Source organism: Squalius cephalus (genome assembly GCF_949319135.1).
Source record: "Squalius cephalus genome assembly, chromosome: 24".
NCBI lineage: Eukaryota > Metazoa > Chordata > Actinopteri > Cypriniformes > Leuciscidae > Squalius > Squalius cephalus.
The window spans coordinates 14264012-14289494 of NC_137145.1; the positions used below are offsets into that span (position 1 = coordinate 14264012).

General features: G+C 39.2%; 1 protein-coding gene across 1 annotated transcript in view; it reads left to right on the forward strand.

The window, feature by feature from the left end:
- The window catches only part of auts2a (activator of transcription and developmental regulator AUTS2 a), a 335804-nt gene that overhangs the window by 288957 nt on the left and 21364 nt on the right, over positions 1-25483 (forward strand). The window contains exon 6 of the mRNA XM_079860573.1: positions 1978-2026. Within this exon, the coding sequence (XP_079716699.1) occupies positions 1978-2026 (49 nt within the window). The remainder of the gene's footprint in view (positions 1-1977; positions 2027-25483) is intronic.

The window sequence follows — 25483 nt, forward strand, 5'->3', positions numbered from 1 at the left end:
CACTCCGGCCAGAGAGTGAAAGAATATCATTCTATCCCAGTTCCCTCCTCCTCCTGCTCCCCCCCCCCCACCACCACCTCTCTCTCTCTCTCTCTCTCTCTCTCTTGGTCGCGCCATCTCCTGTTTGCACTTAGGACTCCGCTACCAGTAGCTCTCATTGAGCACCGTACACACACGCTCGCGCGCGCTCTCACCCATCGTCTGTCCGGTGAAGCTAAGCGGAGGAAGCACGCTCCGTGTGTGCGAGGCAGAAAGAAGCAGGGGGTAGAAGCTGAATGAAGTCAGGTTAGAATCAGGAAGTGGGAGGACTCGGTCGCGCTGTGGGTCAATGAGAGTGTTTGTATGGATACAGGCAGCACTTGCGCGAGGAACGGGAGCCAGCGACAGGACACGAGCTTGAAACCAGCGACGATTTCGAAGAAAGGAAGCGGCGGTTGGGGTTTTTAGTGCGGTTTTACTCCACCCAAATCTGCATATAGGAGGAAAATACTGTACGCTTTGTTGGATTTTCTAGCTCTGCACGAGCGCACGGGAGAGAGGCGCGCGGATGGTTTGTCACTGAGCGCGCCCCTGACACAAAAGCACATAAGCGGCAGCTTCCGTGAAGCGACGGTTGGCGAGGATTTCAAACGGCCAATTCGCGCGAAGGGGGCGAACTGAAGGATTTCTCCACTTCTCTGCGCTCTTGGGTACCAGACACATGTCTGTCTTTGTCCGGGAGGCTCTCTCGCTTTGAGCTCTGGATGTTTTTCTTCTTCTTCTTCTTCTTCCCTGGGAAAAGGCTTCTTATTCTTACATGGCTGTCATTCTCTCAAAGGGAGCGAGAGGAATTCGCCGCCTGTTTATGGATTACATTGTTTGACAAGCAGAATGTGAAACGGCGTATTTACTAAACCTACTAAAAGTGATTTCTTGACTTATTTTCCTCCGTGCCAACCTCGCCACATTAAAAGGTACACCGCACCTTCATATTCCTCAAAAAATAGTCGATTAACGTTACCACAATGTCATTTGACGTTTTATGGGAATTTTAAAGCAGTTCCAATGGATTACTCGATGGCTGGAGGATTGGGAGCGCTGTTTTCTTGTCGTTGGTTGTGAATAATTGTAGTTGAAATCTCTGCAGTGAATGTTGCCAGATGTTTTTTGGTTGTGGTTTGAATAAAAAAAAAAACTCGCGGTCACGCGAACGCATCGTTATGTGGAAATCTCTTGACGTCATGTGTTAATGAATGCATATCACCTTGTTATTATTATAATCATTATTATTGACATTTTTAGATCTTTAAACGACCTTAACATTTTATTTACACTGCTAATTTGAAATGTAGCCTACTTAAAATGTGCACATATTTGGGAGGGTTGTCGCAACTTGTCAGTATCGCTTTTGCCTCGAGCTGGTTATGGATAACGTTATAACGTTAGTGTAGCTAAACCTGTCAGAATAATTGTCTTCAAATGAGCTGTTTTGTGTCCAGTGTGTATCCAATGAAAGACGCAGGCTCTTTGCAAGTTAACTTCCACGCAAAACATTTTCTGTGTGTTATTGTCTTGGTTAATAATTGCAAAATTGTTTAAAAAGTGCACATATCATTTCCTCTCGAATGACTGAGTGGAGAGCCAGGTCAGACGCTAATGGTGGACTGCAATGGTTCTATCTTTGTTGCTGGTTAACCAATTGAATTAGCCGATGCCCCTTTGACACCACATTGTCACTTAAATAGGCGTTCATTACCTAAATGCTGTGCAAATTGCAATGCTGGATGTTTGCACAATAACATAGCAATGTTAATGCGTTCAACCCGTTTCAAGTGCAGCGCATCGTTTTGCGCATGGAGCCACAGTGCCATCCAGTGGCCGCTCTGGGAAGAGACTGAATTTTTGCGCTCATTAGTGCTGCGCTACCTTTGATGATGAAGCCCACCTGCTTAGTTCTGAAGCAGATGTACTGACTCTCTTTTTGTCGCTCTCTCTCAGGGCTCAGATGCCAGCTCAGAGAAACTCTTCAGCACAGCTGCAGTTAAAGGTATGGTGGTCTTTCTTTATTTCATACTGCCAATATGCTTGTTATTGATTGTGTAAATTACAGTTCTGTAATAGTGAAATTGCTGTTGACAGATTATTATACCTGTCCCATGGAGGCACATACTCCAAATGATTGTTGTTTTATGTAAAATTACATTTTAAAGGTGTCATTTTAATATTATAATCTCCAAAAAATCAACATTATAATATGTGAGAAATAACCCAGTCTGTTATTAATACTGTTTTATAATGTATTGTATGAGTTCTGGAACCAGTGGAACCAACAAACTAGAATCCATCACATTATTCCAGACAACCTTATTTACCAATATCACATTCCGATTACGTTTAATGTGTTTTGCTTTCTGGGACGGCATGGGAAATAACGCATTTCCTCGAGGCCGACTGCGATTCCATTGACAGACACAGTGTGTTGTATTCGTGCTTTCTCACAGCGTATGGGCTGAGAGAAATCCATCTGAGCCACTCTGTTAAACAGATCCCAATGTGCTGCTGAGTGATGAATGAGAAAATCCATTTCAGGCGCGCAGCATGTGTAAACGCCACACACTGGGTCCCATGTGCAGCGGCGTCTGGCTTCTGTTATGGAAATTGATTAGTTGTGAAATGCTAAATAAAGGTGCTGGATCTGCGGCACAGACGGTAGTAGAAGAAGCATTTCTACCCTGCTGCTGGCTTGATACTCCGTGTGTGTGATATTGTTTGTCGTGTCTATTTTAAAAGCCTGCTTTGTATTTATACATTGAGGAGCTGCGATGTGCACACTGTCTGTTCTTTGTGTGATGTAAACGTCCCGCCATGTGCGTAGGAAGTTTGTTCGTGTTGAGACTGCGGTAAGAACGTGCAAGTCAAAGGATCCGAGGCATTGAGAGTGGAGTCAGTTGAGTTGCTTTTAAAACCTCAGTGTCTTTAGACAGCAGGAGCCCATCAGCACACTGCTAATTTGCTCTTAAAGCCTTTGGAATTTGAGCTCCCCCATTTTACAAACCCCAGGCAGGCCAACATAATGGAGCCCAGCCTTGTGAATCCACATTCCTCTGTAATGGTGCGTTACTAGGATGGAGAGCATGATGGGTGGGGTGGGGAGGGGGGCGACGGAGGCTGGAAAGAGATCTGACCCCGGGGAGGACGTGAGAGAGGACGACTGATTGATGCCGACAAGCCTTTTTCCTCCTTTTTCCCCTTGCTTCACTCCCTCGGGACCCCAAACACATTTCCCACATTCTGCTCTTTGAAGACCTTTAGAGGTTTGATTTGTGTGGTTCAGAGGGGTGCTGAATTGCGGCCCTTTTTTTTTCCGGAAAGGCTTTCCCTCCTGGAGACGCCTCTCCGTGGCCATTACGACCCCTCTGAAAGGATTAAAACTCTCTTTATGCGCCTTAAACTAACACATGCCCGCCTCCTCTGCTTCTGAAAAGCTGGCGCTTGGGAAACAGTACACAAATATGCTTTCTCTTCTCACCGACTGCCAGGCCACTTCGTCTCCCTCCAGACTCTATTTCCATTTAAATGTGTCTTTTCTATGTATTTTCCCTCTCTCCTTCACGTCCCCTTGTCCCCTTCTCGCCTTGCCGTATGCAAATCTTTTCAGTGGCAGAAAGGATGGAGAAAAGAGGATCGTCCTCCAAAGCACAGGTGTTAATGAACTGTGGTATTTTTATTGGAGGGTTTTAGGATGATAAAGACGCTGAGTGTACACAGGACGCTGCTCTCTGTTACAGAGGATTATCCGTCACTCAGACTCATAACCCTTATAAACAAAAGAAGAAAGAGAACGCAGGACTGAAGAGCAGAGAGACAGGCAACAGAAAAGATGTCAATATTTGCCTGGAGCCTATCGAGAGAGACTCTCTGTTGTTTTTCACACTCAGGTGTTTGACGCTCACAAAATGCCTCACATTCAACAGCTAGATGAGACGGAACCGTCACCTCTGAGGGGAAATATATAGATCAAACTCCACAAGAGCAAAGCTAAACTGATCTTAGATTATTTATTGGTCTGTAGGCTATTTTGAAAGCTGGAGAGGGAAGGTGATAAAAAGTTGTTGGAGGCAGAGGATCGAGAAGCGAGTTGCATGCATCAGACTTGATATGCTAACTACTAGGTCATGGCCCTGACAAAATATCTTAGAGTTGATCTTGTTCTGCTTAATTTGTGTTTGTGTGACTTGTAAGTTTCAGGAAGTCTGATTGCATAGATTCCCACGTAACATGTTCTTTAGCCAAATTAGACCCTCTTCTCTGCTCTCCTATTTTCTCCTCTTCTTCTCTCCCTCCTGATGTTTTGTGTAATTGTTGCTTGTTTTATTTTTTTCTCTCCTCATTGCTCCATCTTTCACTCCTATTAAGCAGAATCATTAAATGTTCGACTTAATTACTGTCTCTCTTACATAGCCTGCAGGTGGCTGCCAACCAGCCTGCCTCAATTAGTGTATTCATCGCCCTCGTCTTGTGTTTCTAAGAAGCCTTTTTGCTCGATTTCGGATCAAGTTAGAGTGAAAACAGCCATGTTAAGGTCCTTCAAATGAACTGTGACCAGTTAACTACTACTTTTCAGATTCTGAGACTTTATAGCAGTATTTATGTATATTTGATGTCTTTTGCAATTACATTGTTCCCTCCATGCTGTTCAAAGTGGGACCAAACTGTTTACATTTTTTTTTTTTTCATTTTAATTATTTTTCTGTCATTTTCTCAAGATCACAAGAAAAACAAATCAGGACCTTAAGAAAATGACAAAAAAAAATTAAAAAAGCAAAGCTTCTGTGAGATTCCAATTTGGTGGTGTTATGAATTTAAGATTAAATTAAATAAACAATTATCTTGGACTTTTCTTCAAGATGCGTCTGAAAGGGGTCTGTTCAGTGCAAAAAAATAGAGGGAACATTGATTGTAACTATGAAGTAGTATGATTATTGTTATGTACTGTTATGTACAATTATTTTACAGATTATATTTTTATGTTAAGCAGTTATTTTTTCTCGCTATGAAAATAGAGCACTTCTAATATGTCAGCTAATTTAAAAACACTTGTTAAGTAATGATCTTATTCTCTATATTCAATGTAAAGCCAAGCTTCTAAGTTTTAAAACGACACCTTTGGATTTAAGAGGTTAAGTTTTACGATTAATTGATTAATTATACAACATCGATTATGGTCATTTCTGTAAATTGACATCCCTATTATGAAGTAATTAATTTTATAATGTATATATCTGATATAATGTTTTATTTATGCCTGGTCACGTGTTCTAAAATCTAGCTACCACCACCAGTCACACAATGTCTGTGGTGCACGTCTAATGCACAATGTAATATTTATGTATGTTTAGTACTTGGTTTGGTTGCTTGTAAATAAAAATAACAGAACCTGGTCAGTTATCTCTTACAGTAATATGTGAATGAGCACTGTACAGCTCAGACAGGCTCAATCAACGACACATGCAAGCATGCAGGTAGCTGAGCATTCATCTGAAGAGCAGGACTCCGGTGAGGCCTTGTGTGGATGGTGTAATTTCTCCGACAATGACATTGTCGAGAGATTGAGAAAGAGGGGAATAGAGGCTGAAGAGAAGGAATGAAGAGGTGGAGAGATGAAGTTTGAGGCAGATGAGAGTTGTTAAGAGCTGGATGGATGGATGTGGAGAGCTCTTGAGATAGCGGAGCACTCGCTGAGTGCTGTAGTCTCACAAATGTCTGAAGCTTCAGGAGTGTATGTGTGTTAGTATGAATGTTTGCATTTTCATGTGCTTGACACTGGCATTAAAGGCTCAACTTAAGGTTCATAGGAACAGTAAATAACTAGAATAACAAAGTGCTGTAAACTGTAAAACCATTTGTGTTTGTTTACAAAATTAATTAAAATAATATAACAATAACAATATAACATATAAAAAATAAGTTTGCAACACCAGGCATCATAATGGACTTTTTTTGTACAGCTAAAATAACTGGAAGCGGTTGACACTGGAAGCCTTGCACTTAAAGTTAAAAATGGCTCGTGTGGTAGAAATAAGCTGGATAAAATAGATAGTTTTAACTCTAAAATCTGATTGGACGGGGCACATTGAAGCCATTAAATAAACAGGACATGATCCCTACACAAAACCGTTGTAAAATGTATACACATCAGTGTCTGCAATTTTTTTGTTGAGTTCATGTAATGATCTTGTGCCATTTTGTTAGCTTAAAGTCTACACTGCAAATGAGCTTCTCCTTAAAGCATTATAAGCATTGATTGCATTTTATTATTTACAAAGCTGTTCTCAGTCAGCTCGACTATGCTTCCTCAAGCTGAGCTAGAAGTTTATCTGCATTTCGACTCGACATATCTCTATGGATATGGCTTCATAGTTTGTATAGAGACAGGCTGTAATTTATGGCTCTGTGAAAGTGTGTTTGATGAGAGATGGGCTGTAATTCACAGCACACTGCATTTGTAGTCTGCAGTGATGTCTCATCCCCTGACACAAACACACAGAGGTTAACACACCATGGCCATAATCCTGATTTACTGCCCAAGGCCAGCAAACAATAGCACCACCCACTCTCACAGCCTGCCCAGTGATGCATGAGTGTGTGTGGATGTCTTTATGTATGAGTAAGCATTGTTGTATGACCATATGAATATTGTTTTTCCAGTAGGCTTGCTAGAAGTGGTTTTCCTGCCATGGGGGAAACGAGTGTTTTAAAACAGCTTTAAGTAGAGCCGCACACTAGCGGAGCTGGGAGGAGAGGTGGGGATGCCGTGGAACTGGTGATGAATTGGAAGTCAGACACTCGTTTAACGCTATCCATCATCTCAGTCCATCCCGCCTGTAGTCATAACACAGCCATGACTGCACTCCTACACTCTCTCAATTTGTCCCTCTCTCTCTCAAAGAGGTCATTCCGAGGTTGTTCCCAAACCCCAAAGGTTGAAGGACTAAAGTAAATCCATTCATCTTGGTGACTGGAGGAGGATGCAGAGAGAGAAGAAAAAAGAAATGCCAGGGAGACAAGTCATTGTGTAAACATTACTATATCCGACATGTCACAATAAACGCGGAGAGTCTGGAAGCCATCAAGCTAAATGAAAGTTATGTGCAAACATTAAAATGGGCTGCACTCCAGAGATAAACGTAGCGCCTACTACTTAGGGGCATACGGCAACTGCTAGCAACACTTTTGGACTTCTTTTTTCACGTGACGTTTCATCAGAGAAGAACTGAGCAAAGTTTTTAGAATCACTCAGTAGCGTCATAGGTCACCTTTGTGGGAGATTAATTCTAGTTCAGATGCCATGATGAGCTCAGCTATGTTAGAGTGCAAAGACAGTCTCTAATTTTCATTCTCATTGAGTTTGCTTGAGTCAAAAAGATCTTAAAGTGTTGCAAATATCATCTTTTGGTGGAAGGGCTTTTTGTACTGCTGCCCCAACTCTTTGGAATTCTATTCCCCAACACATCCGCGACCTTTCATCATTACACGATTTAAAAACCCACCTTAAAACATATCTTTTTGCTACTTGTTTCCCTGACCCCTGACTCTATGATCTGATTTTCTATCTATTATGGTATCCATCTCAGTTTATTTGTATTGTTTCTATGTCATGTTTATTTGTACTTTATTGTAAAGCGACCAGTTTTCTGAAAGGCGCTAGCCTATATAAAATAAACGTATGATTATTATTTATTATTATTGCAATTCTATTTAATGCCATACTGTGTTTTTTCAGAAGCCACTCTGAGATTATTTATCAATTATATGCCACAGTTCAAAAGTTTGGGGTCAATAAAATTAGATTTAAAAATAAATAAAAATGTATTAATACTTTTATTCAGCAAGAATGCATTTATTGATCAAAAGTGACAGTAAAGATTTACAATGTAACAAAAAAACAATTTCAAATAAACCTGAAAAAGTTGTATCGCAGTTTCCACAAATACTGTTTTCAACATTTATAATAATACGAAATGTTTCTTGAGCAACAAATCAGCATTTTAGAATGATTTCTGAAGGATCACTTCACACTGAAGACTGGATTAATGAATGCTGAAAATTCAGCTTTGCAATCACAGGAATAAATTACATTTTTATAATATATTCAGTGGAAAACTTATTTTAAATCATGATATTTTACAATATTACTTTTTTGATCAAATAAATACAACCCTGGTGAACCTACCACAAACTTTTGAATGTTAGTGTGTGTGTTTATGCTTTTTTTCCAGAACCTTTTCACAATGCATTGGCAATTCAAAGTGGACTTATGTTCGTTGTCTGTGCTTAATCTGAAAAGTCTGTGTATGTAAAATATCTGCTGGTCTTACCACCTGCATTGTCCTTGATAGACGGTTGACTGACACGAATGAGTGACTGAAAGCAGAAGTCAAAAGGCTCCCTGTGGTTGTAACCCTGCCTTACACCTGTGATGACATCACCTTGTAGCTCCCATTCCTTCTGTTTGGACAAGATGAACATTTATTTTATTTTCTCTCCCCTCTGTTTCTTTCCCTCTTGCTCCCTTTTTTTCATCTTTTCCAAGGTCTGTCATATAATTTTGTCCAATTATGCATGTGGCAATTCAAGGTCTGTTGTAACAGAGCGATTCGTAAGCGGAGCTCCCGACAAGGTGTGTGTTTGTATATGTGCTTAAGTAGGCTATATTTGAACAAAAACCTCAAAGAATCATTAATTAATCTGGAAAGCCAGTGCTCTTATGGAAGAGGTGCACAAAATCTGCAACACATTCTCCTGATTATATTAAACGTCCTGAATTTCACGCCCCTGCCTTCAAGGTCACAGATCAGTTAAGATAAAGGTAAAGTTTCAGTTGGAGGAACTGATCCTGTATCAGCTAATTCACATATGACAGTTCACCCCAGCACCTCAACAAGTCTTTGCACATCTGCAGATGTATGTTTGTGTGTTTGATGGTCTTCTTGCCTGGCTGTGAGTGAGTAAATAAATGTAATCCCCTCAAGTTCTTTCTCAATACTCCACTGGAAAATGTATTAAAATGCCAGCCCATGTGTTTAACCAATGCAAGATTTGACCTACGGCTTAAGTTGTCAGACCAAGACTTTGCTTAGCATAACCTTATAATGTTGGGAAACCATTAGTGTTTTCTAAGGTCCAGCTGCTTGAAGAGATGGTTTAATTGCCTGTCTAATTGCTCTGTCATCACAGATTGTAACACATCTTAGATTTGCAGATTTAAGTCCAGAGACCAGTTAGTAGGCGTTTTGTGCTGAAGTCTCTGATTTGAAGTCGTATAGACACAACTGTGCCATTAAGACTGAAAGAGGAGCTGTTGCAGCTGTATGAAGTTCAGGAGGTAAAGCAGTTTTCCAGCATAGCTGCTAGATGTTTTTTCTATAGATGAGCACCAGCCTGAAGTAGGATAAAGCTGGTCAGGAACTGTGACCTATAAAAAGAGAGAGTGAGAGAGAAATACTTTGTGGACACCCATGGTGGTAGCCAAGGATAGACACTTTGACTGACCACCTTCTGGGTGGGATAACTGCCTCTCTGCCACCCCTGTGGTCCCTCGGGGAAGAGAGCTCCTCACTCAAATAGTTAACACTGAAACGCTCAGTTGGATAGCGGGGGGTAGAGGCACAGCTGGTGAACAGACTGAGTTCAGAATGTGAGCTCATATCTAGGAAAAGCAGAGTATTAATTGCTCCCTGAAGAATGTATGCTTCCTAACTCAAGCCTCCCTCCATCTCCCAGCATTACTTCTGCTGACTCTCACTCATACCTAACCAGGGTAAAAATAAACACCTTTTGCCCTGTAGGCCAGGATTAGGAACACCTCTCCTCACCCCGGTCGCTCTCTGTTTCCATCACTTCTGCTAAATTCTCGGTTGAAATGTTAGTCAGAAGTCTCAGAGCTCCCCATTTGAGCAATCACTCAATCCATGACTGTCCTTCAGAGCAGTGTTTATGTGCCAAGATGGAGAACTTGCATGTATATAACTTAAAGAAATACTGTGCCCAGATATGTTTACATACCACGAAATAAACAATATAGTAAAATCTCGAATGATGGTCGTGGTTAAATCTCTCCCGGTTAGAGAGATTTATCGGTCTGCCGATTTTATCGGCCGATATGATTTAAAAAAATAATAATTTACAGAACATATAATGCGGATAAAATGCTTGTAAATTGTTTAACTACATAGTTTGTCCAGCAGAGTGAGTTCCATTGTTTGCTAATGGCGACCCATGTCACTGTAGTGACACCAGCCGACCCTTTCACTTCAGTAATGAGGTCTCTTCTTCAGACAAGGTGTAAGATGCGCACACATTAGCTTCCACTCCACTGACAAGGTATGAAACATGGCTAGTTAGCTAATGTAGCAAACAAGTAGACTTTGATAAGCTTGTTGTGAGAGTAAAAGATGGGGACATTGTTTATAGCATTGCGTCTCACCAGGTGACAACGTAGCGTTAAAACACCAACAGACCGCACTGGTAACTAGTTAGCAACTTACCTTTAAGACACCGCTTGTCTGCTTGTCTGCTGCTGCCTGAACAATTCACCGGATGCGAGCAACAAAAGACAGTTGAACCCATTAATCAGTGATGTTGTCTACACTGGATGCGGAGCGACAAATCTCCGACAGTAAACTGATGCCTCGTTCTGCTTTGTAACGGGCGCATTGCCACGTCCAGGGTAAATAGCTGTTGGGACGCGAGCGACAACAACCGCGTCCGGTGTAGACAGTCAGTCCATTCTGCCTATAACACTACGTTGCAACATATTCCACTAATGTAATATAATTATAGCACTTTATATAGGGCCATTTTGCATAATGAGTAGCTTCACATTTAGTAATTTTGCTGACGACTAACTTATTTAAAATATTATTTAAGTAAAGGTACTGTACATATGTAATTAAATATGTTTTCATTATGGTATTATTACTTTTACTTTAGTAAAAAGATCTGAGAACTTCCTCCACTGGTAGAGACTAGAGGAATTAAGACTAATAATAGAAGATAACAAGGTGACAGTGACACTTTTGATATATTTATTGATATAAGTTATTTTTTTATATAACATGACTAAATAAAAAGACAAAGTCATTAGTGAAGATTATGCAAAAGTATTTAGAATATAATATAGAATATAACATGCAAATAGTTTGGTTACAGCTCAAATGTATCATTCGCATTCTATCATTAACCCTGCCTCCATTACATATCTGTCACACAAGTGTTTGATCACCACATTTGAGTGATCATTGCAAAAAATGTGTTTATATATATATATATATTCTGTTTATGTATACTGTATTCTATATACAGTACCAGTCAAAAGTTTGTACACACGAATGGGAAAGTGTGTCCAAAATTTTGACTGGTACTGTACTATAATATAGGCTACACATAAATACTATTGCTACTGTATTATAATATACACATAAATAATATCGGCCGATATATCGATATCTGGCTTTTTTTACTCCCTAATATCGGTATCGACCCCCAAAAAATCCATGTTGGTCATGGTGTATGTCATGATCACGAAATATTTTAGCTGCTGGTATTGGTGAGCTACTTCACTGTAAAAAGTCATTTAATGCTTTGGAATACAGGAGAATATTGCAGAATGGCTTGATTCCCACAAATGAAAAGTTGTTATCTAAAGAAGAATGATCAGATTATATTTTTCAACAAGAAAATTCTCCTGCCCAAATTGTAAAGACAACTAAGAAGTGGCTTGAGAACAAGTCCATAAGGCTCATGTTTTGGCCTGGTTAGAGTCCAGATTTGAACCCTTTAGTGAATATTTTAGTCTCACGTTAAACTCAAACGAACTGGGTGACATTTTTCAACTACTCGTGCACTGTTTGAATCCATTAACATTGAGTGGAACAACACTGACTCTTCTTCCTGTAAAAGGCTGTCTGCAAGTTGGGTTACTTTATCTACAGTATTTGTGTAAATCTTGCTCATTTCCTGACCAGTGATTTGTTATTAAAATGGTTAAGACAATTGAAATGCCACTAAATATTTTGCCATTTTTGGCTTGCCACCTTTTTGCCCAGGAGGGTATGGTTTATAGCATTTTTTGAGAGGGATTTTTTTCCTTGAAAGACTGTACCTGATACATACCCCAATTAATCGATATCAAAATCAGATCAAATTGTGAAATTTGTGTCAATACCTTGCCCTAGTGTGGACCAATGTATAATTATCATTATTTTTTATAGGTATCATTCTTGGTGTGAACAAGCCTATAGCCTTGTTAGAACCTAAGAACCTTTTAACTTTAATCATTAACTTAGCAATATGCTAATTCAATTATTATTATTATTCTTTTTTTTTAATTATTAGAAAGCATTTCTGATTGATTATTTTTTAGGCACAATATTGTTTCTATAGGCCTGAAGACCATGCTCAACTCAGGCCAGCTTGTGGTTGCTCCGGAGAATTCTTTGCTAAAGGGAAAATCCAATGTGTGCTTTCTTATAAATAAGCACTAATGAAGTGTGAAATATTCAATTTTATCACCATTTCCACACTCGGCCGTGTTTTCATAAGCTGTATGAAGAACTATCCCACACACAGGATTGTCACCATCTGTTCCAGATTACATTGCTCTTAGAAGATGCTGTTTGACTTCGGTTTTAAATGGCAGCCTTTATCCTGTGCATCAAGTTCTATTCAAACAGTGACATTCTAAACCAGATATTTCAGTTTGGGCCTCAATGCTTGGGCTTAGGGGACACTGGAAAAGCAAACAACTCACCCAGCTGAGGACTGCTTTTAGATTAGATACAACAAAAACACACACACAAATGCATTGAATTCTGATGGCTAGTGCCTACCAACATACACTCTGGAGACTCACACACACTGGTTAGTTTGCTTCCCTTGGCCTCAGACATGTTATGTGTTTCTACACTCGGCCGTCACAAGTATGTGTGTGTCAATGTGTCCATCTGAGCCACTGCCTCCTCTGAGAGTGCTGCCCTGCACAGAGCCGGCATTGTTCTAATAGTAACCCAACCCAAGGTCTCGCAGGGTTTGAGGGGGTCCTGGATTGCCCAATGACTGTCCCATCCTCTGTCGTATTGAAAGGTGTGTTGAGAGACTCCCGAGGCAGCTGGCTGTTTTGGCTTTCCTTAACATTTAAAATAAACGAAATAAGACGTATAGAACACACTCACTGAATACTTCACCAGCCTTGCGTCACTCACTTCAGCCACGGTTTCCTTCAATCAACACAAGAAGGACTAATTGAGTTTGATTTTAAAGGAAGAGCTTGTTAAAGTATAGCAGGAAAGGAAATGATGCAAACAGGGGAATAAGAGAGAAGAAAGAGACTCTGCTTTGGATTCTGGATTTATTTGGCAACAGGTTGAGCCAAAGGATTGGTTTACGGCCATGCCCTAGGAAGGCTGAGTTTCCAGGTGGCTCAGTCCTAACACCCCTTAGGCATACACACACACACACAAACAGCATGTGTGTCTCTAATCTCCAACTTACTGAAACATGAGTCTTGGGTAATGAGGGGGCTTTACACACACACAGGCTGTGTGAGCTGGTAAGTGCCAGTTTTGGTAGGCTGTTGGAGGACTTATGTTTCCAGAGATCTCAGTGAAGGGCAGCATTCTGTCCCCCATGTCACACATTCAGAGAGACAGAGAGGCACTGAGTGCAGTTTCTGCCCTGTTTGAATGGATTAAAAACATTTAGCTGTGAAACCTGAGTGAGAGAAAGGACTGATTGAAGTTCCCTGAGGGACACACCACTAACAGTGATCTAAAGAGGAGGAATTCAGGTGGTGTCAAAGTGTTAATATTGTAGCAAATGCACTCACTCACTTATTAATATGCACACAAATACACACTTTATAGTTAGTAGTAGATATGCCTGATATATTTAAATCATATTAATATAGGCAAATAATACTTACTGTATTTTTTAAGTAATCAAAACTTTTTATATTTTTTAAACTATTGTAATTTATTTATATAAATAATACATGATATTTATTACTTATATAAATAATACATTGCAAATTGAAATACATTTTTATTGGACGCAGACAATTATAAATATGTATATTAATCTAAAAAATGTACAAACCAGTAAATAATATACCATTATATAACTAAGCAGCCACAACAAAGCAGTTTATATTGAATATAATTCTTATAAATTCTTATTCTTATATAAAGATTTATAAAAAAAAAAATATATATATATATATATATATATATATATATATATATTTAGGTATATTTTATATTTAAAAATACATTGATTCCCTCATTCAACATAGGTCAAGGATATTTTTTACCCTGTTGTATCAAGCTCCACTAATTACCATATGGCGTATTGGCGATCGTTTCTTTTGTGTAGAATGCTATGTGTGAGCACCCATTGGGGTTGTTATTAATCTCTGTAGGTGATAACTGTTCTTCACTGTGTGTCAGGTCCTTTGCGGCCTTGTCTACCCCAGAATTCATTGCGCGCCAGTGACAACAGGATTTTTTTTTTTTTTTTCACAAACCACTCATGAACATATTTTCCTCAAAACTATAAACTTTTACATACATGCTGCTCACATATTATTGTAGCTGAGTTTGTGCTCAATGCAGTTTAATCAGAATTTAGCCATGAAAATGTTACAAGTAATAGAAATAAGCACAAATGTCAGGGCATGTCAAAACACCTCCTGGACCCAGAAAACACCTCAGAACACCTTAAACGCAAGTATTGGGTTTCAACTTACTCCAAAATCTAATGATACAAATGTAAAAATAAAATAAAAAACTTTAAAGCGGTTCAAAAAATGTTGACTTATATCTTACTAAGATGCGATTATGTCTAGTTTATAGCTACTCTTAATTCAGGGCCTGAATTTCGTTTTGGAAAATGGGGGGGAAATCCCCCCTTAGGTTATTCTCAATGGGGGGATTTTTTTTTTGACAATTTTTTTATTACATTTATCTCACCTAAATGTTTGCTCACTCATTGCATTTTTACAATGGGGTCATTTTGTTGTTAAGAGTTTACACAACACAAGGCTGCTTGATTTCAATCTTTGAATTAAATTGAAAAAAGTAGATACGAATAAATACAAAAGAATAAAGATACAAAAACAGAGAAATAAAGAGAAAAGTTTTTGGGTAGGTCTAACACTAGTATACAGAAATACAGAAACTGAATAAAGTAATCAAATGTAATCCTGATTCCTTACAATTAAAGCTGCCTTTTGTTGTTTTGACAAAAAAATAATGACACCTGTGTCTGCTGTCACTTTAAGAGCTAGTGCCACAGCCATAATGGTGATTACTGTTTTCATTATACTGTCACACTGTTATATGCGTTTTATGCTTATTTAAGACATACATGACTGTGTTTATGAGGATACTCACCAAGACCGGAATTTTGACACAATTGTGCATGTTTTTTCCCGTGAAAGCAATATAATCAGTGAAAAAGAACTTTTGTTACTCGCAAGGTGTTTGTGAGGCAGCTTTACTCTATGTATGCATGCAGAGAAAAACATCTCTCAGAGAGTGCGCGAGTACTGAATAGTTTAAAATCACTTAAATGTTTAAACTGGTAAGACTTAAAAAGACGTGATAATGATAAACTTTAGTTATGATGCAATGCGTTATTCGTTTGTGCAAGTGACACTTCCGTCATGTCACGACTCCTAAACGCGAGAGTGTAGTATCGCCGCCTGCAGCGCGCTTTACTCTTGCCTTGTGCAACCCATTTTAAGAGCGAGAGAGAGATAGAGAGAAGGACGCAGCACCGCTGAACACTCTGTTTGTGAAATTGCGTCTCGGAGAAAGTTTTAAAATGATTGATTTGATTTTATACTCTGTGTGGATTCATTCATTTACTCATACGATGTACATGCTAACTTAAATCAATGTTTGCGAGAATTTCCTGCATTATAAGTTGGAGACCTGTGGCAATTAATAAAATGATGCGCAATACCCGCGCCGAAATTCAAGCCCTGCTTAATTATATACTGAATGGACAATGATGAACATCCTTAGACAGTTTGTGAACCCTGTTTTGTTTTCAGACAGTTTAATATAACTTTCAAAAAAGTTACTACAAACGGTACTGTCACTCATCATCAGCAGCTGTCACAGTTGCTAGCCAACAAGAACAGTCCTCCGTAGGCTAAACTGTCCCATTTAACATCGCTTAGTATGACCTTCATGGCCTTCAAAAGCGTGGCCTTTGAAGTACGAGTCCTTTGAAGGATGCAGCCTTTGAATTAGGACACAGCCAGACACTCAGTTCTCCACCTTCTTAAACACTATGGTACAATCCACTGGGTTAAACCACTCACCACTGGGGCCAAATGAAGCTGTGTGTGTCATTCAACCACTACACATGACGCTAGTTATATGGCAGGACAAAACAGCAATCACAAGCAGCAGGTGGACATGCTAGTTGAGTAGGTGTGAGTGTGAATATAATCTCTACTGGTGTGTTCCTTTGTCGTACTGAGTTTAGAGCTACTTCATTAGTTTATGAATCACTGAAATAGCAACGAGGAGTTAAGGTGATGGAAAGACTCTGATTTCCGTTCCATTCGGTTACTGACAGTAAACTTATGTTAAGTGAATACTTGTAATCCTTTTTGTAGAATAAGTATGGGTTACATGCCAGTTATGGTGTGCTCACCATCTACTAGTGTGAAAGTGTGTGTGTGTACTTTGAACGCTGTGACTACAACAGGATCTTACCACAACTGTCTCACTTTTTACAGTGGGCATCTTTTCGACATAATGCTCTTGTGTCCTGTATTAAAATCTTTGATGACTACAAGGTCACATGGAGACTCAGTTCAGGTTTGGTTTCTCAGTGGATGCCGACTTGCATGGCTGCTTTACTAGATGTTAATATTTACAGTCATACCAACTTTTACCCAAAGCATTAGGTACCTGCTTTTCAGAAAGGTAAGAGGGTTAGTTTAACAGAGAATGTCTGTAAGAGGTGTAGACAGGGTGAAATTAACATCTGCTTCTAGCTAAATATGGAGGGTTTTTTGCTTGTGACCCCTGGGGCTGTGTTATAGAAACTTCCTATCTTAATTCTTGCCTCAAAATTTGAAAAAGTTATATTTCCAAAGTAGAGATGCACCGATTACAATTTTCTGGGCCGATTCCGATTTCCGATTTTTCATTAAGTTTGACCTGCCGATACAGATTTTAGCCGATTCCGATTTCATTTTTTCTAACCACTTTACAGCACACACACATATTTATTTTATATCTTTTCTGTAATAGAACATTTTACAATTTGCATAGTTCACACACATCTAAAGTGCAGTGTTATGGAAGAACCATTTCCTTTTCACATTCAATATCCAATAATTTTTTTATATAGGCTATGTATTTAGCAAACTAAACGTCTGTATGAAAACAGGGAATGACAATAAAATAATATATAAATAAAAAATAAAATAAATATAGCCTTGCTGTATAAAGATATTTCTCAAAGCACACACACACAGGCCTATTGCAATCACTTGTACAAACTGAATAATAAAACAAGTTTAAATGGGTAAGTTACATTTTCTATAAATATTAGTCTTCGTTTTCTTTTCTGACATAGCCTACTCCAGTTCTTGTTAAAACACGCAAATTCTGTGCATTTTGGGCACTTTTTTTGTGAAACCCTATTTAGGCTATTTTGTCCATCAAAAGTGTGCTTTCCCTTTAATTGAGCGCGAGCAGTGCAGCAAATAGACTCGGCGCCGAAACACGCGCTTCACTGCTCGCGACGCTCCTGCTTGACGCTCACGCGCTGCTCCTGCTCCCGTTGTGAATGCACTCATTGATTAACATGCACGCCGGAAAAAAATACGCGCTTGTGGTCTGAACGGACGAAATTCACGAGGTTTTCTACATGTGTGTTCCGTGTGCATGTGTGATGCTGATGTTGCGCGATGTTAATCATGCGGCGCCCGAGTGCATTTGACCGGCATAAAATCGACATTTGTTAGACTGACCGGCCGGTCGCCGGTCACGGTCGATCACGTGAAAATCGGCCAATTCCGGTCACCAGCCGATCAATCGGCGCATCTCTATTCCAAAGTGAAGTTACTAGGGATGGGCATTTCAAGCAAAAATAATATTCGAAGATCGCTGGGTATTATTAGATTATTATTCAAAAATTGCACCCCTCCACCACATGCATGCACGCATGTATAGGCCACACACCAGAGCATGTGAGCGAAGTGGAGCGGTGTGACACTTAAATATAATTTTTTTAAAAACATAAAATGTTGTGGTAGCTGACAGAACATGTGCAGCTAAAAAAGGAAGGTGTAGTGCTAATAGACAGGACTTTGACTCCCTCATCACCTCTTTGTCTCTTTCTGACTGTGCTGCTGGTGTTTTGTCTATGTTCTGGCATGTTTACATTAGTATTCACCATCACTGCAGCTGCTCTTTGAACAGCTGTATCATCTGAATTTTACAGTCAGATGTAACAATTTCCATTTTTTCAAAACAAATTAGAGAGCTATAGCCTAATTTTGTAAACACTGTAGATTTTACTTGTGCTTGAATAGTCAGAGTAAATGGTCGATTTAAATCACAGAGGGTATGATGGACAGAAGTAAAGTCCGCTCAGTATATCATTCTCTTGTGTACCTATGTGTCAGTCTTTCAACTGATAAACACTCTTTTCCACAATTTTATAATGGAAAATAAAACATATTGGAAATGACACATTATGCAGAGATTTAAATTGAATGTGAATTGCTGTTCACATTCCCAACAACCCATTTTACTTCCATAATGTGATGTAGCCAACTGTATTTCTAAGTGAAATAGGATATTCAACAGCACACAATGAAGAGCAGGACTTGAGTGTATCCAATGTGAATTGATTGGATCATAAAAAAATCCTACCAATTCACAGTGAAGTCAGACCAAGTTCGCTAAAACAAAGCTATTTGGCTATTGGTTAACATAAGTCAAGAGTCTGTGTGGGAGGGATATCAGTGGTCTGTACTTTTGTTCCTAAGCCTTATTTTCATCCAGGGTCAAATTAAAAATGGATTATACACAGACTAAGGTCTACAGTGACCATTGAAAAGAGACTGAGTTATGCCTCTTTCCTTGAGTGACTAGATTACGTTTGCAGCAATTATGTTAACACCCTTCTGGGCACTGTGTGTGTGTGTAACATTTCCAGTTGCTGTCAGAGCATTCTCTGGTTTCAATGTGTGCACATGATTTTAGTCCTCAGGGATATATGAAGATTTGTTCTCAGAGGGATCAACACTGTCCTCACCATGGAAGAAATCTATCCGAGTCTACCAGTCACACACACACACAGACTAACTGAAATATAGATCTGCCATACCCCCCGTGATCAGAGAGACAGTTTGAGAAAGACGGAGGATATGTTTCAAAACCTGGTGAGATGCTTGTCTAGGCTGTATTTGTGGGCATCATAGGCATGTTCAGATTGACTAGTCACAAATATGATACATTAAGAAATTATATCTCACAAACATTCATGGGGTGCTAAAAAAACAAGTGTTCAACAGAGACAGAAAGGAAGTTAATTAACAACAGCAGGAGCTTGCCAGATTCGAGCAGAGGCAGTGAAAAGCGATGTGTGACGGAGTGAATGAGGTGTGTGTGAGACTGAGCTGACAGTAATGTGTGTTTGTGAGGGTGGGATGGGTAGTAGTTTTTGTGTGTGTGTGTGTGTGTGTGTGTGTGTGTTTACAGGGCCCCGGGGAGCAGTGTGTCTGTCACAAGTGCTTAGATAAACATCTCTGTGTTAATCACAGTAATTACATCAGATTGACCAGCTTTAAACAGCGGCAGCAGCAGTTATCACCTTAGCCATCTGTGGGAGACAAACCCTCACATATCCACTGAGCTGAACAATCACACAATTCACACACATCCATAAAAGCAACAAACACAGCACAAGGTGTTGATTGGAGAGTGAATTGTGACACTAAATGGGTGTCCAACATAAACAACTAGACATCTGCTGTCATGTTTGCTCAGTCTCCTCAAAAAAGTCCTGTGTATGCTCAGAATGGCATGTTGGGTTTAGTTTGTTTGTCTCTTGTGATTCTGTATGTAGTTGATTCCCTCTTTTAGATTATCGCTGACATGAAGTATTCATGATCTCACATGATAACCATGAGACTCATCTATTTACAAACTTGCTCTGATTGGTCCATTACACAGTCAGAGAAAGGTTGTATACTGACTGACAGGTACAGGTCAGTCATTGACCAATTTAAAAATTGAGCTTACTTTGATACTGAATCCATAAAGAAGACTCCTGGGTCAGCAGCCTGCCTGAGTGTATGTTATTTCAGCCCAAAGGTTAAGAGGCAGATTGGCCTGTCTGTCATTACAGTGATTGATTATGGCTGTGAGTTTGGCTCGATTAGGGACCGCGGTGATCTCCTTCCAGTAAAGTGTAAATAAATATCACTTTCGCAATATTTGGCTGATGTAGTTGCTGATATTGATAGTACACCGTTAACCAAGGATAGCAACTTCATAACAAATGCGAGAGACTCACAAGGGACAAAATCTAATCAATACTAACATCGAAAATATAATCAGATCTAATCTAGACTAAAATCTAATCTAATCTAGACTAGGGTTGCAAAGGGGCGGAAAATTTCTGGTAAATTTCCGGAAAGTTTCCGGTAAATTTCCATGGGAAGTTAAGCTGGGGAATTTTGGAAATATTCATTACCACGGCAACCGCTTGCGCGTCCACTCTGAAAGTAACTGTACACATAAGAGACGTATAGATACATTATTTAAGTTTATTTCTATTCGTTAGAATATTGATATATGAATTTGTTGTCAAGTAAGCCCCGTTGCGAGCATGTGCGTCTCTCTAAACTTTCAGTGTGCTGCACTGCTCTAGTTGACTTCTGCACCTTCCCCCCCGAAAATATCACGTTAATTTTGAAAACGTAATTCCTTTTGTGGATCCTCTTGGTCTTTCTTCATGTTTCTTTGACAAATATCAGTGTCTCAGTCTCACGCACACGCACGCTGCACGTGAGTTAACCACGCCTACTTATTTACATGTTGCGGTATACACGGAATAAAAAAATCTGTTACGCTGGACATTTTCTTCCGCGGTAACGATATATACCATCATACCGCCCAGCCCTACTTATGGGGTAAATAAAGTTATGCTAGCTTATTTAGCATCTAACCTATCAGCTTGCTATCTACTAGATGAATACATTTGTATGTGATATTTGCAATTTAAACATTTAATCAATATATGTCCCCATAATATCATCAAAACTTACTTCACTTTGTTTAGTCTACAGGCTCAAATGTGTGCCTTCAATAGTCTTGTGCTTTGGGCTTCTGTACATGTGATGGAGGCATGCACAGTGCCAGTAGGGGGTGTGGTCTCAATAGTGCACAGTGCCAGTAGGGGGTGTGGTCTCAATAGCCATGCAGTAAGCAGTGTGCTATGTGCATGTGATTGAGGAATGGCATGGATATTCAAGTGTATTTGAATGGCATCTGTTTGTTTTAGTCAAGATTATGCTAAAATATACTTTCCTCAACTATATTTAAGTTCCCTATGAAGAGCCAACCTTCAACTTTGAAAATTCCCAGTTTATTCCCGTTTATTCCCATAAATTCCTGTTAATTCCCTTAAATTCCCATTAATTCCCATGGAAAGTTTCCATCTTTGAAAATTCCCAGAATTTTGCAACCCTAATCTAGACTTAAATCCAAATTCTAATCAGAATTGCTTTTTGCTGTTTTATTATTTTTGTTCTTTCATGTCGTCACTTTTATTTATATAGCACTTTTTTACAATATACAGTGATCAACATTTGAAGTGGATCAAAACCTTTCATCAAAGTTATACATGAATTTTGAACAATACCGTTCTTGTCTTAGCAACCAATACCAACGCCATTGTATCAACTCTTCTTAAGTGGAAGGAAGCTGCTTTTTTTTTTTTTTCTTACGTGCAACCTATTGGAAAGCCCGGATGAGTCATTAGTTGGGTTAGTAAAATAACGAAATTATAGTTTTTATAGTAGAAAATAGTATTGTATTTGATCACATATTGTTGTCGTCTGCCTCACGAAGTTTGGAATTACTTGAAAATGATCTTACTAAATGATCTTACAAAATGGAATTACTTTTGATCAAATTAATGAATGAATCTGAGTTATATTGTCACTACAATGAGAAATCACATGAAATCCAAACAGCAGTCGAATGAGGAAAGACACTGGCCTGTCCATCACTGCATTCACGACTGCAGGTAAGCGCAGCTGTAGCGTGAGTGATCAGAGATGATAACTTGTCTGATAGCAAAATGAATTTGAGACATATACTTCCTTTAAGTTTCGTTGAGGGAGACTGGTTTAAGAACTGAAAACGCAAAGTGTTGTTAGAAACTTCGCTTAGCACACCGTTATCTGTCTCTGCAACGTCTGTCAGCGCTAGGGATGGGTATCGTTAAGGTTTTAACGGTATTACTACTCTTACCGATACTCCTTATCGATCCGGTACTTTAATGGTATTCTTATCGGTTCTTTTTGTTATATTAAAAAAAGGAAAAAAATAATAATTTAGAACATAATTTAATATTGATTTATATTTTGAAATGTTAAATAAATATCTATAGCAAAAGAAAAAGCAATGCTTTAACAAAACAAATAAAACATGTATGTTATGCAGAAGGGTGCAGGCTTTTGTGTTTTATATACAGAAGACATAGGACACAAAAAACAAAGTACAAACACATGGTCAAACAAAAGAAGTATACAATAAAACAAATATACAAATTATATACCCAGTGCTTTAATTTCAGTAATGTCTACTGACATTACTGTTCAGGAGTAATATGGGCTAAAAAGACATCTAATAAAGTCAGATGTAAAAAAACACTGCATAGTTTATCATAGATAGATTTAAGCTTATAAAAGCCAAAATTATTCATTCAAGAGCTGTGACTGATTTTCTCTTTGCCTTTTGTTGTTTGATTCACATTAATGGAGCAATCATCAGCAGGTTTATTAGACTGCTGCCTCTTTAAGACAATGAGATCTAATCATTATTATGCATCATATTTTCTCCCAACTATTTACGTCCATTTAAGACATAAACTGTATTTAAGTGAATAAACTGTTTAAGTGAATCTCCAAGACGGCCATTTTGACATTTGTGTGTATAGGCCTATTTGATCGTTTAGATACGCACACGAAGCCCAAAATATACGTTGCTTGTCTCGTTGCGGTGTGTTTCGGAGCGCGCGCCGCATTTGGGACAGCGTCTATTGCGTAAATTTTGGTACTTTTAATAGCCTTTTATTATCAAACGCGTCCCGCAGTTTGGCAACAGTATAGACTACATTTTACAACAATCACCGATCGTGCAGATTCTGACGTTACATTTGGGTTTAGGGAGAAATGACAGCGTACCGCTGTGAAAGGAAGGAAGTTGCGCTGGAGAGAATGCGGCTTAAGTTTTTAATGGTTATACCTCAAATATCTTCTTTTTTATAATCATTGGAAGCCAAAATCTAAATCTAAAATAAAATTAGTTGAATATCGAAGATCTAAAGTGTAACCGTTTGAATGTTTAGTTCTGTCCTCATCGTCACTCATTAAGCAGGGCTGTTGTGTTGTGCGCGCCGTGGCTCCGCGTGAAAGATCGCTCTCTCTCACACACACACACACACACACATACTCTCTCTTTAGCAAAAATGCATCACAGACAAATATTTCAATATTATTATTATATATAGAAATGGCTGGTGAGATTAAATTTGCAAGATAATAATTTCTTAATAGCAATAATAAATAGCACGTGTACTTTCTCCAGTACCAACAGCAGAACCGATAACGTCTGAGCTTATCGATCCAGCGGTCTTTCATAAATCAGCACTGGGGCCCGTTTAATACCGGGTTTCGGTACCCATTTTTCCGTTCGTGCTGCTTGAGCTTAAATGCTTTTGTTCTTTATATTTTTTGTTTACACATATTGTTTAATGTTTTCAACTAAAAGAAAACTTGACATATATTGTAAGCTTGGTGTGTATATTGCCTAATCGTAAGCCTGTTCAGAAATGGTGACAAAAAATAACGTCTTTTTCGTTAAACATAATTTAAATAAACAAATATTCGAATGCAATATTTTTTAAATGCCCATGCCTATCTTTAATATCTGATTATTTGTAAGTATGAATTAGTGAATAATCCATTTTTGTTGTCTTCGTTGGGTCTGAGCTGGTTTTTGTTGCTAATCTATGTTGTGGTTGCAGCTAAAACTTGAGGATGTGAGGCCGAATGCTTGTTGCTACTGCATTGTTTCAACTGTGGCTTTGTAGCTGCCCTCTAAAGTACTTACATCATCTTTCTGTAAAGCCCCCTGTCCTCTCTTCTGCTCAGAGTGATCACAAATAGCCATTCCTAAGCCGTTACCACTAGGCTGAAGTCTCAGCTCAGCTGATCTGACAGTAAAACGGCCGTCAGGCAGGGAAGACGTGCAGGGCTGTCAGTTACAATGAAGGGAAGAGTTTAACACAGGCCTGGGGGTGCTGAAGGAAGGCCCCATAACCCCAGACCTCATCTCTAGCTTGACAGGAGTATGTGGGGCTATTTCGGATTAGAAGGGATGTAGAAGTGGCAAGATGCCTGAAGCCCAGCTTAACAGCATGACTGGCATTTGCCAGAAGGATTGGCTGTCGGCACATACCACCCAGGGAGGCCCTGTAAGTATCCATAAGTACTTACAAATGACAGCACATAAACTTGTTTAGAGAGACTGAATTCAAAGAAGAAGAAGAAGAAGAAGTGTGTGTTTTGTAGGAATGTGCAGAACTTCATAGCTTAAAATCAAGTAGTGATTGGTTTATCTAGATAAAAGCACTTTTTTAAGAATGGTAAACAGTGTATTATTTTCTAATTATACCTCATTAGGGCTGGGTACCGAGTTCGATACTTTTTAGGTACCGACCGAATTGCCTCGATACTATCGAGTATCGAAAAATGACTTGTTGTTCGGTACCAGATTTCGATACCTAAGGGGTTAACTCGTCAACGTCAGTGCTCAAACAAATACATATGAAATGCACAACGACACACCTAAAGTCGCTTACGCACATACACGCAAACTCTACATACTCATATGAGACGCGTGCGCGCACACACTGTCCACGCACATACTCATATGAGACGCGAACACACACACACACACACACAAACTCGCACACATACTCAATGAGACGCGAGCACACACACACAAACTCTCCGCGCACATACTCATATGAGACGCGAGCACACACACACAATACCCTAAAGATGTGGAAAAGTCGATCAAAAGTGTGGCTACATTTCTCCAGGCTCGATGCCAACAGCGCGCGATGCAGTATTTGCGCTAAAATAATTGCTGCAAAGACCAGAACCACGACAAAT